The sequence below is a fragment of the Pocillopora damicornis genome, chromosome 8 (assembly GCF_964200805.1).
Source record: "Pocillopora damicornis chromosome 8, jaPocDami1.2, whole genome shotgun sequence".
NCBI classification, from domain to species: Eukaryota; Metazoa; Cnidaria; class Anthozoa; order Scleractinia; family Pocilloporidae; genus Pocillopora; species Pocillopora damicornis.
Window position 1 is genome coordinate 6,876,674 of NC_142677.1, and position 18,799 is coordinate 6,895,472.

At 38.6% G+C, this 18,799-nt stretch overlaps 1 protein-coding gene across 2 annotated transcripts; it reads left to right on the forward strand.

The window, feature by feature from the left end:
• The first annotated feature begins 3,330 nt into the window (after positions 1 to 3,330).
• Positions 3,331 to 18,212, forward strand: LOC149041185 (uncharacterized). Of its 2 annotated transcripts, XM_089214538.1 has the most exons (7): positions 3,331 to 3,534; positions 11,774 to 12,082; positions 12,925 to 15,133; positions 15,774 to 15,901; positions 16,725 to 16,845; positions 17,018 to 17,100; positions 17,854 to 18,212. In XM_089214538.1, exons 3-7 carry the CDS (start codon positions 12,956 to 12,958, stop codon positions 17,903 to 17,905), a joined length of 2,562 nt encoding a protein of 853 aa, XP_089070664.1. In that variant the 5' UTR covers positions 3,331 to 3,534; positions 11,774 to 12,082; positions 12,925 to 12,955; the 3' UTR covers positions 17,906 to 18,212. The 2 variants fall into 2 exon arrangements, with proteins under 2 accessions (XP_089070664.1, XP_089070663.1); XM_089214537.1 differs by lacking the exon at positions 11,774 to 12,082.
• Positions 18,213 to 18,799: the final 587 nt, after the last annotated feature.

Consider the following 18,799-nt stretch of genomic DNA (forward strand, 5'->3'; position numbering starts at 1 on the left):
ACGTTTTTACACGCTTTCCTGATTTTGAATACTTATTGGTTTTGAGAAATTCTAATCAAGTGTCATAAGGAACCGGGACTGCATTGGCTTTCCTTCACTTCGCTCTGTGATTGGTCTCGAAAACTCACATCTCGACCAATCAGATACAAAACGAAACCCATCCGCGACTATATCACTCCTTTTTTCCCCGCCTTTAAAGAAGTTTGCTTCGAGGGCTCTGTATCTCACTGCTTCTTCTTTTTTGCTTTTAGACGTAATTGCCTAATATGCCGGCACCCTTTGTATGGTCAACTCCAGCAGTAACCTCTCAGACCCAGGAAAACACAGGCTAGAATTCTTTACTACCGAGTGCTTATACTATCAGCATCAAGAAATGTGTACTTTGCAGTGCTTGTCAACGTTTCATCTGATACTGGAATTAAAGATAACGAATGAAACTCTTTTAATCCTTTTGTAATCAATTCAGAATCAGTGCTAACAGGAAATGGACGTAGAGTATTTGTACCAGATTGCGAATCCATGAGAAAGTTTAAGTACACTTACAGCGTAAGATAAATAAAGTGAAATAAAATTTCCTGTAACTGTCGAAAGGAAGAGTAGGTAAGTAAGTGAACTCTATTTAAAACAGGGTGGCCCATTCAGCTAGAGGCTGTTGTCCAGAGGGGCTCTGTATACGCCTAAAATCATTTCAGTATTATAATCAATCACAAGAAACACTTGTACTCTAAAAACTTGTGGTCTAAGAAAAACTTAAAAGAAAAAACCTACAATGTTTATAATCGAAACACTTGTAGGGAAAGACCTTAAAATATTATAAAAAAAACTAATAAATGCATATGTAGAACTGGATCTATATTACAAGATAGAAAATATTTAAACATCAGCACTTTGTAAACATCTATGCAAAATTGTGTTTCATCACTAGTCGCTTAAAAGCCTTCAAAGACGCTGCCCGTTTGTATGTTTCGGGTAACGAGTTAAATAAAATCGCTCCAGAATATCAAAAAGTTCCCTTCCCGAGGCTTAGTTTGGGTCTTGAAGGATGAATGTCTTCACGCTTTCGTGTATTGTAACTATGGAAACTGTGTTTCTTCTTAAATCATCAGAAAGATACTAGGGCACTAATTATTAAGACATTTGTAGACTAAAATAGATTCTAAGTTAGATCATCCTAGTATCTTGAGAGCTTCGCTGGTGCTATCTTGTCTGACAATTAAACGTGCATACTTAATTATCAGGAGAGGAGAATGGTTAAAAACGATCAGGATGCCTTTGTAAAAGTATTGCTTAACGTGGTTAGTAACAAAAAAGAAGACAACTGTTATAAAAGCGATAGTTATTTCAAATTAATTAAGATAAGTCCTTTTATACATTTATAATAAGTATATGTAATGATTAATGTGTAATAGTTGACCATGATTGTGTAACTTCCGTTGGGTTATGAGATGCAAATAGCTCAGCAGATCAGTTTTCTTAATCGAGCGACGAGATAACACGTGTGAATATAGTAGCGTTGATTACTCGAAAGAAACCGAAAGAAAAGAGTTAAGATTGGAGAAAGAGGTATGATTTATAGTTGTAATCTGTATTAATCTATTTAGTTATAGTATTTCTCTTATATTATTGCTCGTGATTAGTGTTATTTTGTGAATTTCTAGTACCGTGATACGCCCCCTTTTGCGTTGTTATTGTACAATCGATGTTCTGTGCGAATTATAGTAATAGGCTTTTCGTTGTAATTATCCTTTCAGTTTTTACGTAATCAAGTAAATCAAGAAATTAAAGAGCTTTGATCGATACGAGTGGCTTACTTGGTTTCAGTATAAAGTCTTATCTAAATATCGCGATCGGAGCAACGATGGAATGTCTCTAGATCCCTCCGTCCGCTACAGTATATTTCTATATTATTTATAAATATATTTTTATATTTTTTCTAAGTACATTTTTTATTTTTTACTAGTACATTTCTATATTAATTAAGTTCGCACTTGGAAATGGTCGAGACCAATACCGCATTCACACCAAAGCTGAAACATGTCTTAAGACTGTCTTGTTAAAAAAAAGATTAAGATTGTTTTCTTCACAGTAAACAAATCAATGTTTGTCGACTTCAAATTTGGCACATTAAAAATACAAGTTAGTGACTACTTGAAACCTAAGGAAAAATTCGGTTCATTGAGTTAAACTCGGTTAACTACACGTTTTTCTGGTGTGGATGGGACGGAGGCTAAAGAACAGTTTCTAATGTAACATATAAGTTTGTTATAGCGTTCTTCAGACGAGACTGAGGGTATAACCGGCGCACCGGCAATAAATTTAGGACGAGTCTAATTCTTGACGACCCTATCGAACTCTTCTAATTTTTCGTCATTGCCATTGGTTTCTAAATAAATTATTGCAAACATAATACATTAAGAACGGAAAAACTAAACAAGATTGGAAATAACATGGGAATAACATAGAAAATACGACTAACATAGGAAATACGACACACTCGATAAAAGTGATATTTACCAAACGATTTGGGAATACGGCTGGCATAAGAACGTACCCGTTATTACTTGTCAACTTAGTCTCAACTTTTCATTTGTATGATCCGCGCGAAGGTCAAACTCGTATTGAGACTGGCTGAGGATTAGTTTCTTAAAAGGGCTTGATTTAGACTTTTATCAAGTGATTTCTTTTATTCATCAACAAACAATGTTACATTTTTAGATAGTAGCAGCCTCCTACAAAATAAATATTGAAAAATGCGTTTGTCCTGATTATTGCTCTGACCACAGTGGGCCATTTCTTCACTTAACCCTTTAACCCTTAAGAGTGATTAACATCTAATCTCTCCTTACAAGATCACCCCTTAATCATTCATTAAGGTCTTGAGAATAAAGAAAATTATCAGCAGCAAAAGAAGCTGTTGATTGTTACACAAATTCTTCTTGTCAGCACCTTAAAGAATGTATGTGGAACAGTATGCAGAATATCTTTACTGAGTTCAGTTCAATGTTATTACAATTCCAGATGAGAGATAAAAATTCTTAAAACCTGATCTTTTATTGTTCTCAGTATTTTGTTATGTCAAAATAAAATGAGGACAGACAATCTCTGAAAAGAAATTATTAGGTGAAGAAACGTTGTTTTCACGGTAGACTGTTTCAGTCAATCCTGTAGTTACTGATAAAACAACGCGGTTCAGTCTCTGCACATATGATACTGATGCTGTCAGGATTTAGAAGATTTTTAGGATTTTCAAGATTAGTATTACCGCTGAACGAATTGATAGTGGGCACAATAGCCGTATATATTTGTAAGCAATGACGTATATAAAATTTCGCAATCCCTAGGTATAGATATATGTAAATGATAAAATGTAGGTCTTTATTTCGCAACGCAGCACTCTGGAAATATGAAAGACCGTTTTCGTGGCTTTTCTTAAGAGGACATTCGTCTTAAGCAACCAATGTATCAGGCTGGAAAAGGGGATTCCCTGCGGTGAAGGGACTTTCGAAATCCAGACGAAATGTCACACCACTGGAGGTAAGAAATGTTACCAGTGATATCAATTCGTTCGTGTCTAATACTGCTGCACTGTTTTCGGCTTGCCGCGATTAACACACCGTACCATCCACACAACTGCATCAAACCAAAAATCATGCGATTGTAATAGGGCCTATCTCTATGCAACACCGATGAAGCAAAGCAACAAGCGACAAAAGAAAACGTCCCGCGAATATTTCTGATCATCGGGCTCACGAATAGTTCGGGTCTTTTCAATTCTTTTCTTTGAACTGTTGCACTTTAAGAGCTGATAGGCACAAATAATCTTGCTCGAGGATCTGGCAACAATCGCGAAAGCACGTGCTTTACGGTTCCTTTCTTCAGCTGCCTTTAGAGTTTTTGCTCGTTCTCGTATTATTCTCAAGGATAATTAAGGGATAGATATCAAGAAACAAAACATCTTGATTCGTGACAGGTCTGGAAATAAATTTTCTTTCACGTTTTACACAACTATTTGAGCATTTTGCTTCACATTTCGTTCGGAAGACCTCGAAATAGGCTACAACACATAGCTCCACCGCTCAGACACATTCACCGACTCAATCAAGTATGTTTTCTGAGATATTTTACAAGACTTGGTGGAGTACACAATAATGGTATTGTTGGCAGTTACGGTCAGCTACGTCTCGTGATGATCTTGATGATAAAGATACCTGCAAAAATTTCACGATGCTCTTTGCTTGAGAACACGTCAATTAGTCCCAAGGAGCTGGTGCATGCTAATTCGCCCATGCTCGTTGGGTTAGCCTCAGAAAAATTTATTCCAGCTTAGTTATTCTCAAATTTCACTCGCAATGATGTTATCATCCAATTACGGTAATGGATATCTATAATTACTGTCACGAAAATAGACCTAAAAATAGTTCAGGAGCCGAGCAGTTAAGATTAGAACCGTGACGTTCGGCGTCATTTGTTGTTGTGAGGTGTTAATTGTTGGAGTAGTTTGTTGTAGTATACACTGACTCTTCGTTGATACACGACATTAATAAAATGGTGGCGTGGTGTAGAAACAGAACAATAAGGTAGAATTACTGAGTACTAATATCTAACAGTTAGACCTTTGGGTCATGACTAGCAAATGATTTGCGTGATGTTCGCGCATAATATCTGTCCTAATAGTTCTAAGAAGTACGATGATTTGCGATGCTGTGAGGACATTTGAACTCGAAGTACCACCATGCAGAGCAGGAATATTTTCCCCCGCTTTTCAAGCCACCAGGGGCAAGCGTTAAGCGAGTACGAAGTGAGAGTCATGCACAAAGTGGAGGAGCACTGAAAGATACCTTTTTTATGTGTTCTTCCAATGTGCTAACATTGATTTTGCCAGATAAAGAAATAATAAATATTACTTGAGCGACTGTTCTTAGTTTTATCAGCTGACCGTTCAATACAAGTGAAGACAATACAAACAGGCCGCTTAATACTTAGTAACCGCTTAATACGTTGCCCCTTAATACAGGTTTCAGTATCAGGTTCGGTGTAGTTCATTATGTTTTGGTCTAGTTTAGAGTACTTTGGTGTACTAGGTGTAGTTTAGTGTAGTTAGCTACATTTTGGTGCGGTTTGCTTGGCATAGTTGGGTGTATATATTGGAGTTAACTGCACTTTGCTGTAAACATTACAGTTTGGTTTAGTTGTTGTAGTTTGGTATAGTTAAGTGTAGCATGGTGTAGAGATGTTTAGTTTGGTGTAGTTTGGTGTGGTTTGCTTGGTGTAGTTTGGTGTATTTATTTTTATTTCGCTGCACTTTGCCATAATCATTGAAGTTTGGTGTGGTTGTTGTAGTTCGGTAGAGTTACAGATTGGTATAGTTGAGTGTAGTATGGTGCAGAGATGTTTAGTTTGGTTTATATATTGAAGTTAACTGCACTTTGCTGTAATCATTGTCGTTTGGTGTAGTTTTTGTAGTTTGGTAGAGTTTTAGATTGGTGTAGTTGAGTGTAGTATGGTGCAGAGATTTTTAGTGTGGTGTATTTTGATATGGTTGGTGTAGTGAGAACTATTTGGTATAGTTGGTGTACTTGATGTGGTCTGGTGAGGTTTCTTGTAGTTTGGTAGGTTTCTTGTAGTTTGGTCTAGTTTCATGTACTTTTTTATCGTTTTTTTAATGGTACAGTTTGAGTTATATTTAATGTGGTTGAATGTCGTTTGGTGTACCTGTCTTAGTTTGCTGTATTCAGGAAAATTTTGGCATAGCTATATGTTTTTGGATGTAGTAGGTGTATAGTTAATGTAGTTGGTGCAGTTGGTACAGTTGGGTGTAGTTTGTTAAGGTTAGTGTTCTAGTTAAGTGTGCATGTAGTTTGGTGTAGTGTAGTGTAGGTTTGAGTAGTTTGGTGTAGTTGGGTGAGGTTTAATGTAAATAGCGTACTAGTTTAGTGAGGTTTGTTGTATTTTGATTTATTTTGGTGAAGGATTGACTAGTTTGACATAGTTGGTCCAGTTAGCAGTAGCTTATCGTAGTTTTGTGATTTGGTTTAGTTAAATGTATTTCGTGTACTAGTTTAGTATAGTTTGGTGTAGTTTGCTGTAGTTTGCTGCAGTTTGGTGTGGTCCGGTGTACTTCAGTTACATTTTTGCAAAAGAAGAGAACTCAAATGTGTATCGAGTGCGAATGTCAAACTACTAAGAAACTCCGAAACAAACAATAGGTAGCATCGGGAAACATCTGGTCAAAATTTTGGTTCACTCATCTCGACAACATTTTTGGCTGCGCTTCCTATGGGAGGCGGTAGCCACAAAAACTACCGTAGTAGCAACAATAAATTACCACATTATTTACGTAGACGTAAAGTAAGTATGGGCGCATATCCGATTGGTCATCAAGTTCCGTAAGTTCCGTGAATTCCGCTTTAACGTCAGTTCCTGTTCTGTTCACCAATATGAGTTCAACCACGTTGCTTTTGACAGAGGATCTTTAAAGTAAGTTAAATACAACTTTTAATGTGTACTTCTTCAAAATCATGTTATTCTTATCTGATTAGTCATGACCTTTCAAGACGTAATTACTTGATACAAGTTAGATTTCACGTGTAAATTATAAGGTAATGGAAAAGGAAAGCACCACGTGCTCAAATTTTTCTACGTCTGTAATCTGTTTCAGTAGATATACCGACTGCTAGTAAAAATTACGTCTTAGGCAATACCCAGGTTCCTGTTTCATTTTATCTCTTTTTTGGGGGTAATCAATCTCACTATCTCTGCCGATTCTAGTAAACTCGACTGTTAAACACTCGAAGAGAAATTCCATATCTACGCGCGCTCATGTATTATTCTCTATATCTCATCAGTCTTTTATCGACGATGTCAGCCGCAACTCGTGAGAAAAATTCTTTGAACTTCGGTTGTTGGCGAGGAACTGAGTTTCACTTGAAACGAGACTGAAAAACTTGTGATTATCTTTGATAATAGGGGAAAGGAGTGAAATTGAATTGAACAACCTGTAGTCTTCATGATTCTCCTTTTATTTTGCTAATCAACTTGCAATTGTGACCACAAACATGGTTTGAATTCTATAAATTTGCCTTTTTTTTATCCAGAAATGTTCGGAGCTGGGAGATTAATCGAAAGCTACATGTAGATCACGATTCTTGCTCTCCCGCCACTACAAGTCCTATCCGTTCCTTTTATTATGTTTCATGTAGGTGATGTAAATAAATGATGATGTATACTTTATAAATATAAATGAAACAGCCAGCCAGCTGTTGACCGATTTTTTTTATATACTATTCAATGGATCTCGAGTTGGCAATCGATTTTCTCTCGGACTTCTGTTTTCACGTAAAAGTGTCGTAGAGGAAGACTTCAAAATTTAAGCTGTCCAACTTAAGTTTGGATTTTAGCGACGATTCACCACTTCTCCTTTGCTAATATACCTGCAACAACCACGTGTTTACAACAGACAAATTTGAGACTGCTTCCACCGTGTCCAAAGCATAAGTTATGGCGACGTTATTCGCACTCAAAATGCCTTTTTGACAATCTTACCAATCGAGAAAATATTTCAAAAGCTTAACTCCAGAAAGCACACACGCGAACATTAACAATAGCTGCCTCTGTGAATTGTGTTATACTATGGAGAAGTGCGTTAGAATGCTGCGAAGTTAATTAATTGCTCATATTCATATTATTTTCTTAAGATATTTTAGCTCTAGCATATAAATTAAATAGTTAATGTAGAGAAGGGAATTTGGTGCCCTAGTGAAACCGAAGCTACTGGCTCGTCATATTCGTCGATCGAGCCTTCCTTCCTTCTAGCTCATGGAAACACGTGTCATTTTTCGACAATATTTCATGTTCAGCTTTAAAAAGAAAGGTGTTTATAACTTCGTAGGCATCAAATTATTATTTACAATCGATAATAACATTCCCAAGTAGCAGTTCGTTCACAATGAGTGGCATGCGTTATGCAAATTACGGAGAGCACCGGCCGAATGTTCTATTGCTCGCGTGGTTCCTCGAAAATATTTCGTTAACTCGAGCTATACTTAATTTTTCCTTCTTTAATGTAACTTTGGCATTAATCTCAATTCGCCTGGAACCTTTCGATGACTGAAACCGATTTTCTTTTTGAAAAATCGGGTTTATACTGTACTCTGTATTATTTCGATGCAAATATTTAAATTCGAAGACAGACGTGAAAGCGGACATATGTCCATGAGGGTAGCCACCCACCACCCCGGTTGGCACATGAGAGGGGGGATTTAGTGGGTGTTAATAGAGCTCTACAATACGTCAGCCACATGTCCCATTACATATCAATCCCACGAACACGCGGGGGAGGCCTGCTATTAACCTCGGAACATCAGATAAAATTACCGGAATCGTTAACTAAGCCATGTGGCGTAGGTGGATAGCCTTGAAACCTTTTATACAGTAAAAATATATCACCATTTTTCTGTTCGTCGAAATTTGTTCGAAGAAAAATTTTTGGAAAATCTGGGAAGCGTAGACAAAGTGCCTAGTACCTTGGTAAGTGTCACGCATCTCGCGTTCAGCGATCACAAATGTGCCGAGCCATCATTCACGTGACTCTAATCGCCGTACTGCCCAGATCTGAGCTGGGATTCAGCTAGAAAAGTTTATTTAAAATAGTTGTTCGGTTGGTTACAAATTCAAGTTAAACCTTGCCAAAGTGAAGAGGTTTCTTGTGGTATCCTGTCCCTGCGAATGTTCGCTGAGGTCTCCATTGGCCTCTGAATAGTCCGGACCCGTAAGGGCATAAAATGGACATGTCGACATATGGGTTATCGTGAGAAGCTTTTTACAACCATTCTAAACTTATCCATTCTTCTAAGAGCTGTATTATATCCTCTCTCTTTCAATTTTAATTTCCAAAATAATGTTACTATCATGTGATGAACAAATTTCATCGAAACAAAGCAGCTTGGAGAGTCACGGAGTAATCTTGTGCAACGTCATACTCCATCGGCAAAAATAACGCAGATTACGAATGACAAAACTACCGTATTTAAGTGACTTGCAGAGTCACCAACGTCATAACTTACTTTTGGTTCTCAGGAGTGCGAGGGGAAGAGCATCAGTAAGTCGTACTACATTTAGGTCCTTTTTGATCCACAGTTTTGGAATGAGGACCAATTGTAGGTGCTACACAAACACTATGGGAAGATGACGGCTTTCATTATTAGAGATTGGTGTTGTATCCAGATGAAAAGAAAGACACTTGTTGTGTTACAGTTCACTATAAAAGATTTGATATTAGAGTATATAGTTCGCAGTAATTATTCATGATTATATATATATATTTAGTTAAATGCATGTTTGGGTATCTTTTAACCATTTATCCATTCAAGATAAAATAAGGACATAAAAGGCTGACCAACCACAATAAATGTTTAGTTAGTCTCTAAAAATACCAAAAGAAATTATTTTTAATTTGACAATACAAGCAAAAGAATCAATAAAATGTAAGAAAATAAACACAACAATTTATTTAATATAACATACAGGCATATTGATTTATTTAAAAATGTGCTTTCAAATATGAAAACATATTAACAGAGTTACAACAATAGTTATATTATCTTTAAATTTGTTGCATTTTATGGTTTCATTTCTGGTGGATCGATCTTGAATCAAATTACATTGACAAGGCTGCTGTTCTGTAATGAAGACCCAACAAGTTATAAGTGATTATGATTATTTTCACTTAGAAAGGAACCTATTCCTTTTGCAATGAAGTAAGCCAAATAATAAACATGAAATCAGTGAGGAATGTGTTCCTTGTAGTAGGATGTGATTATGTTTCTCACAAAAGCTCCTTCAGCAGTGTTAAAAGAATATAGCCTGCCTGGTGTATTCTCAGGCTGTGCCAGCCTATCACGAGTTATTTGCTGTGCAAGAACATCATCCTCTACATTCATGCCCTGCAATTCACAAATATTGTGAAGTACACAACAAGCATAAATAATGCTTGGAATAAAATTCAATCCCATGTCATTTCTTTTGTTTAAGATTTGCCACCTTGCTTTAAGATGGCCAAAAGTACACTCTATTGAGTTTCTCGCACTCCTAAGCATATTATTAAAGATGACCTCTTCATTTGTCCAAGTGTTGGGAAATTCCTTCATGCAGTATGGAAGTTATGGGTAAGCAGGATCCCCCAACAGTTTAAAAGGTATCTTTTCATAGCCAGGTAAAATTTCCCTATAACACATGGGAAGTCTTTCCTCTCTAAGAAGTTTGTTTTTTATTGAATTTGGACACTTCCTGGCCATTTCACTTCCACATCTAAAAATATTCCTTTTCAGTCACAAACTCCCTGAACATTCAAGGTGTACTTGAGCTTATAGCTAAAGTAGTCGTGGGGATTCTCACTCGGTTGCACAATGGGAATGTGTGTACCATCTACACATCCAAAGGCTTGTGGAAACCCACATTTATTTTCCATGCCATTAACAAGTTCATTCAATTTATGAATGGTATTGGGCAATTTTATGTATCTTGTGCCTAAAACGTCAGTGATAATGTCGCATACTTTTCGAACCACCTAGGAGACTGTCCAATTTGCAACTCCAAATGCATTTGCTGTCATCATAAGAGAGCCTTGATCCTTCAAAAAGTACAGAGTCATGGCCAGTTGTTTTTCAACAGACAACACATCAAGTCCCCTTGGACTCCTACCAGGTTGAAGAAAGGGTCGCAATTCGTCTACTACAGACGTGAAAACTGTACGGTTCATTCTCAAGTTCTTCTTCCACTTTCTTTCCGGCAAAATTCCATTGAACAAGTTAAGCCACCACTGTTCTGTCCTTCCCGAATTTCTCCACATTCGACCTCGACGACGGTTAATTCTAGTTTGAATGTGTCGAAGTCGTGCAACAGCGGCATTGTACTGCTGCGTTGCCTGAACAGTTAATTGCCTTTGGCGGAGGCTTTGCATCATTAAAAGTGACAATAGCAGCAATAACAGCATTGAAAAGTGGCGGCAAGAGCACCTAGTAAAAGAAAAAGTGCATTCACAGCTAAGATGCGTCATTTGCCCGCCATTTTGTCTGTTTACATGCTTTGCGACCATGCAACAACCTCTCGTAACCTCACCCCGGGGTCCCGTGGTTTTAAGATTACATGTAAACGCCAGCTATTTTTCGACCACGGTTAGGCGGGTTTACCCAAGGTAATGGGGTAACCCGGTTACCCCATTACCTTGGGTCCCCCACCTCCATGTAAACAGGCCCTAATTTTTTTCAGAGATTGTCAGTCCTCTGGTATAATTATCTTCTAGAGTGACCACTCCTAGTTTGCGGCTTACTCATCTCCCGCAAAAACACAGTCGGAGTACGCGGAGTTGTATTTTTCCGGTGCACATGAACTTGACGCTATCTTAAGCCTAAATGAGTTATAAATCTTGGAAAAATATGCAAAAACAAACAAACCAGCAAACAAACCAGACTTTGGATTTTTCAATGCGAGTCTCAAAGTTCGGTTGCAAAAATATTGAAATACTTCCATTCTATATTGCAAACAAGAGATTGTAAACTGTTTATAATCTCATGTTTACAAACAGTTGTGTAGCGGCTGATGCGTGACAGACGTGACGACCTCACATTGAAAGCTTTATGAGACGTTCAAGTTTCAAATTTAGGGAAATAATGCACACCAAAGGGTTGGAAACTTTTAGAGCACTAAATCACATTTGTGCAATGTGTTTCTGTCTTGTTTGTCACATTCAGTTTATCATTCATTCTCCTTTACGCAGTGACGCTCCATAAGGTATTCTGAGACAAACTACAGAACCATTCAAAGAAAACCAGCAGCAACTCAGAGAAACTTGGCTGCTGTTGGCCCACTGGATCCAAACAAAGCTGTAAGTTTCCCCAGAAACTCGCCTCGGGTGAGCGTTCATGGTTCGGAGACAAACCTATCGATGAAGAAAGTTACTGCCGTTTGCTTAAAAGAGAATATGGCCTTTTTCTATTTGAACGTGACCATGCTGAAAGAAATCTCAGAGTTGCAAATTACCGACTTTCTGACGAGCGACAAAAGCAAAGAAATCAAGGAAGATATGGTAGGGATTCCTTCCTTACCATTCGATCTGAGTTTCTGCTGTTATGAGTAATTGTTATAAATATATGCTTCTAGAAATTTCCAGACTGCTGAGTCATGCTGAATTGTATACCATAGAACTTTCCAGAACATTTCATCAAGTCACGCATTTATTATGTAATCCTCCTAAAATAGTTCTCATGTAAGCTTCTGGAATGTTCTAGAACACTTTGTGAATATATATATATATATATATATATATATATATATATATATATATAGACTCACCTATCTAGTAGTAGGAGTAGTTGTTGTTGTCGGAGAAACGACTGTTTTGAAGGCGTTACCGAGAGAGAGTTGCCCCGGAAGATTGCTCATCTTAAGGGACTTTGGAGACAGTGGTGAGATTGTGTCAGCGGTGAGCTGGGATATAGACTGTGGTGGGCTTAGTTAAGTTTATTAGTGATAAGTATCGTATTGCTTTTAAGAGTCGCTCCTTGTTCGCTGTTTAATAAAGTAGTTGAGTTTGTGGGATTGTGGTGTTTTTCTGTCCGTTAGATTATACCGTAACACTGCGTAGAGAAACATATTGGAAGTTGAATTCAGAGATGGCATAAATGTCATCTTGAAACCTTTCCCTGTGCTTCAAGAAGGGAACCACTCTGTCTAAAGTCTTATTAGTTTAATCAAACTGCAAAGCCCTGTTTTCAGCATTCTTGAGTGTGGACTTGCATCAGTAGGACCTTGTTATTCTACCGTGGATAAATCTGCACTTTACCCTTCATATATCGAACCCTCTGTCCTTAGTTTCTCACCTGTATATTTTCTCGGCGATGCAAACTGTGTCTCAATTCAACCTAACAGAGCTGCACTATTTGAAATTTCCACCGGAACTATGACAACTGCAGATCAGAGATACATCACGAAACATGTGCACGAGGAACCGATCCAGTCTAGCCCTCGACTGAGATCGAAATTACTCCTGGATCATCGTAGTACAGGGGAAGACGGCATGAGAGTCCATTCTCATCTTAATGGGTACGCACATCACCAAGACAGCGTTAGCCGAGATAGTGTCTCTGAAAATGAAGACAAACATAGAGATGAGGCGGCCAACAATTACACGAGCAGTTCTAATGACGATGACAATCGTTGTGGCGGTGACGATGATAATGATGATGATTATTATGTCATCAGAAACGTCGAAGAAAGCAGTGAGAAAAAAGATGATGACGGAGTTAATGACGATGACAATGATGTGAACTGTGATGAAAACTGCGAAATTGAGTATCCTAATGATCATGAAAGTAGCAATTGTTCCGATGGTGGAGAAAACTTTAGCAGCAACAATGGCGTTTCTGCTAAAAGTTGCACAATTCATTCCCTTCTATGTCCAAAAGAAGACAAAACATTTGTGGAGTCACATGAATCTGATGAGTCTCTGACTGAAGAATTACACGTCAGCTTGCGATTTAACTCACAGTACAGCATTGATAAAGACACGGGCAATTCTAGTGCTGAGAACAATGATGAAAGCCTAGCCAGTAGCAGTAGCAATAATGACAGTTCTTTTGAAAATTCCAACACTAGAAGTGATAAGAAGAAAGCTAAAGACCTGAAAAAAACTAATAGCTTTAAAGAAGGGAATAATACCGAGCTTTCAGCGGAAATAGATGTTGAAGCTACAAGTCAAGGAGCAAGACCAAAGATTCTTCCGCAGAATCTGATGCCTTTTAACCCGTATGAAACTAACTATCATGATGGGAAGATACCATCCTTGGAGACAGCTGGTATTACTCAAAACTTTCTCGCCCGGCACTCAACAGATGCAAGTCTTCCACAGAGCTCGTTTGCAGAAAGTTATGAAATGCGAACTAGCAACAAGAATTCAAACAGTTGGACTCAACACTCCATAAGCAGTAATAGCAGTTCATCCTCACTTCGGAGCCTTCCCGGTTCACCAGCTTTAGAAAGAAGCGGGTTGATGCTAGAGAATGCATATTCCAGGGGGTTGGGTTCACGGGAAAGAGATCTAGTGCTAGTCAATTACCAACCTGTGACACCAATGCCGGGGCAGTTCCCTGACGTCAGTGGATTCAGCCGAGGCGTTGACTCGTTTAACTGGAATGAAAACCTGCCACGTAACAAACATCAAACAGGCTTTTCAAGTTTTGAAGACTTTTCTGTAGGAAATGAGACTCAGACAGCATCACCTTTACTTGGAGTCAGGCCATTGGCGCCCGCTGTGGGATATCCAGCCGTTACCGCACCAAATTTTCCTACCACCACTTGGCAATTCTCTTCAAGCACGACTTCAAGAAGTGTAGCCCCAGTTACCTCCACTTATGTGTTTAGCTGTCATAGACAAGAACACGTAGGGGACTTCAACAGGTACAGGCCCTCCCATGTAGATACCCAATCAAATAGTGGTTTGACTTCGTCAGAAATGGTTCATTCGGAGAGACGACATGAAAGCTTGAGGAGCCATGGCCCATTCAATTATCAACAGGAAGATTCATTTGCTTTAGTATCGGACCCTTCACTGGTTTCTCTAGAACAACAAGTGGCTGAAATCGATAGAGTTCTTAAAGAGCGAGAAGAACGAACCAAAAAGCAGAGAGAGGCGGCACAAAGACATAGGGATACAAGAGAAAAGAAGCAAAGAGAGGCAAGAGAAAGGAAAGAGAGAGAAGAAAGGGAAAGGAGAGAACAAGAGGAGAGAGAAAGGAGGGAGAGGGAACAGAGAGAAATGAGAGAAAGAGAAGAGAGAGAAATGAGAGAAAGAGAAGAAAGAGGAAAGAGAGAGAGAATGGAAAGAGAATTGAAAGAGCGAAGAGAAAGGGAAACAACAGAAAGAGAGGAAAGAATCGCAGAAGAGAGCCTTTCACTTCAGGAGACTCCACAATGGCAGTGCGAGCATTACCAGCGGAGATGTAGCGTCAAGTTTCCATGTTGCGGAGTGTTTTATCCGTGCCACCGCTGTCACAATTTATCGGCGACATGCCCCGCTGATGATAGGAAGGCGCATCATGCGACGCATGTCAAGTGCGGAAATTGTGGACACGAAGAAGAGGTTTGTGTCTTTTGCATACTTGAAATCTTGCGGTACCGAAGAAGCTTAGTTTCTAAAGAAACTGTGGCGCTGCGTCGGTGGGAGAGTATAGCAAGTAATTTGTGTTACAACTGAGTTGAAAACGTAAATTGGCCACCGTAAAGGGTAAAAAAGCTGACGTTTCGAGCGTTAGCCCTTCGTCAGAGCGGTAGAGGGCTAACGACTGACGAGGGGCTGACGCTCGAAACGTCGGCTTTTTTTTTACTCTTAACGGTGGCCTATTTACGTTTTCAACTCAGTTGTTAACACTAAATTACCTGCTATTAAAACCCAATACCTGAGTTTAAGATCCCATGGGAGTGAGTTACATGTAACTTCCGATTTATCAGAAAACCAAGATCAATAGAAAGCTTTTTGCTTGAGCGATGTCAAAAACAAATTCCTTGTAAACACAAAGGCCAATCAGCGCGGGGAAAGAGTTGTACCCAGCTCCCCAATGGTTGTAGTTTGGCATCTGATTTGGTGAGAAGGTGGTGCGAGTCTTTCAGATCGCCCATACAGTTCTATAATGAAAAACGAGTGTCACATGCTGGTTTATTTTGGTCACTCAGTTGAACAATATAACTTTAACGAATTAACTTCTGACTTCTCTACATTGCAGATAAATGAAGGAAGTCACACCTGTAGACGCTGTGGAATAAAAAAATCCGAATATTTCTGCCGAATGTGTAAGCATTTTACAGGAGTTGATAAGAACCCCTTTCATTGCGAGAAATGTGAAATCTGCCGGTAAGTTGTTTTTAAGTCGATTTGAAACGTACTGAGACTTACAGAAACGTTTTTAGGCTTGTTGAAGTTTTTCATGTTTCTTTGTAATAAATTCTAGCCACTTACGGATGGAGAAAAAACATGAAGTGAATCTCTAACCGTTTTTACAATGCACTGTCCTCTTGAAACTACAAAGATAGTTTCAAGGGAATACAACAACGCTTTTTACTTGTAACCAGCACGTCCTCTAAAACTTGTTTTGATATCAATTCAAATTTCCTCTGCCAAAGCAAGGTTCGGTTCGTCAAATTAACAACTAGATTCCATGATGCTGTGTGTCTGTTCAGTAATCGGCCAGAGATGACGTCAAAATTGGGTAACAATAAAAAGTGGCATACGAGGCGCAGCCGAGTGTGTCACTGATGTTCTAACCACATGTTGACGTCTCCTGTGATCTGTTATTGTACAGACCCACAGCAATGTGAGATCTATTAACGTCATGTGATAAAACTGGTAAAAATTTGTTAATGCATCTGTCCTCCAATCGTAAGCAAGAAACAATAAAAATGCGTGTATGATTCGACTTATCATATAACGCTGATTTTGATCCGAGTGCTTCTGGCAGTGCAGTTATTCACAGTTATGCTTACCTTACAAGATTTTGAGGCAGTAAAAAAAGATTATTAAAAAGGCCTGTTTTACCCTCGCAAAGAACAGCACGTTAGTTCTTGGTTTTGCGAGCTTTAAGGTATAGGAGGGAAACCAAGTTGGAATAACGTTAGTGGTGCCATAGGCCTATTATGCATTTTGAGTGAATCCTTTTTTCTCTTTTTATTTTATTTAGCATTTACAAGGACAGATCATTTCACTGCGATGTGTGCAATGTTTGCCTGGACAAGCGACTGGAGGGAAAACACAAATGTCGGCCGAACTCAGGACATGACGAGTGTTGCATCTGCTTGGAGGTAATTAGAGATCATATTTCATACTTTTAAATTACTTCAAACACGGAGCCGTTATCTTACACATTTTAACGATACTGAGCGACCTCACAACCGCAAGAGACACCTTACAGTTGCACGGTGTGTGTTTCTGCGTGAGTGTTATTAACACTTTTTATTCTGCTCGATATTTCAGGACGCGTTTAGCGGTTGTCAGATCCTGCCATGCTCACACAAAGTTCACAGGGAGTGTGCCATTGCAATGGTACAGAATGGCGTGTAAGTATGCTTAAATAGTCAACAACAACTGTTCTTTAACAACCTTTAAAAGAATATGAATGCCCGATAGTGAGTTTGAACAAGGAATAAGGGTGATATTGACGATATATAACAATGATTATACATCATCAAAAAAAGTTTTCTGAAATTGGTGCCATGGAAACGCTATTCTCCTCTGGGAATGCAACCTACGTTCTATGGGTGAAGAAGGCTCAACGTTATATCAAGCAATGAGGTACAGTAACTGAAGGCAAATCATGCTTGATTGACGAATCCGGAATTCCTTTTGTTAACTTCACTCTGTTGTTTTTCTTGAAAACCCTTGGCAGCCTCTCGACCAATCTAAGTGCAAAACTAATACCAACTGTGACTTGGTTACATGTTTTCCGGTGCTTCAAGCAATTTCCTAGCGTCAGCTTGAATTCTTCTTGGCTTAGAGCAATTTCAATCGAGTGTCAATAGTAACAGGGATTGCATTGGCTCTTCTTCACTTCGCTCTATGATTGGTCTAAAAATCTCACGCCAGCCATGCAAAACTGAACCCATTCGAGACTAGGTCATTTTTTTTTCCCACCTTTGGAGAAGTTTGTTTGATTTCTTTTGATTCCTCGTTGGCTCCTTATGAAATTGTCCTTTTTCTGATTGGCGGTTTTGATTCTTTGGTTTTAGTTTTTCGAATCTCGACGAAAGTCGCTCTAACGAATTACACCGAATAGATATCTGAAAGGTTTTAATTATTTCTTTCGCTTTTAGACGTAACTGCCCAATATGCCGCCACCCATTGTATGGTCAGCTCCAGCAGTAACTTCTCAGACTCAGGGAACAGAGGATTCAAGCTAAGATGATGAATACAGACCAGGATTCTTCACTACCGAGTGCTTATACTATCAGCATCAAGAAACGTGTGCTTGCAACGTTTCGTTTGATGCTAATGAGTTAGAGATAATGATAAAAACCCCTTTGATTATTTTGTAATCAATTTGGAATTAGCGCCAACAAGAAAATGAACGTAGAATATTTGTACCAGGTTGCAAATGCATCAAAAAGCTTAAACTACACTTGCAAGATGAAAAAATAGCAGAAAAAATAAAATTGCTCACAACTGATAAAAAGCCAAGAAAGATTATTATTGAGGGTTACTTTGCGATGCGGTACTTTTCACAGGAAATCTTGATCCATTGTCATTGACGTTAGGGGTTCCCGTTGTCCCAGTGGTTTGCGGTAATCTCCTGGCGTGGCGCGAGTTGCTTACGAACCTTCGGGAGCTAAAATCTCGCTTTTCATTTTGGGAGGAATAAATCCACTGTGAGCGAATATGTAGGGTATGTAGATTTGGCTGATTTTCGTGAAATTTTGTCAAAACAGTCTAGGGATCACGACAAACGAAAGCGTGTCGGGACATTTTTATATCTTAAATATTTACTCTATAAATGATTGATGCCTTGAGAATAAGACTGTGCTGCCACAATTTTTTCACGCGCGTTGCAAAAAATTTGAAGGATAAGGAACACCCAAACTTCTAATTTGCGCGAAAATATGCTCTTATAATTGGCCGCGGACATTATCTGTTCCTTAAAGATCACTTCTTTCCTTATCATCAATTTATTTCGTTCCTTGAATTTTGCTTTTGACAGTTTTTGAAAGAGAACGTGGAAATCGTTGAAAAATATCTGTTCCTCACTATAGACAGTTAATCTAA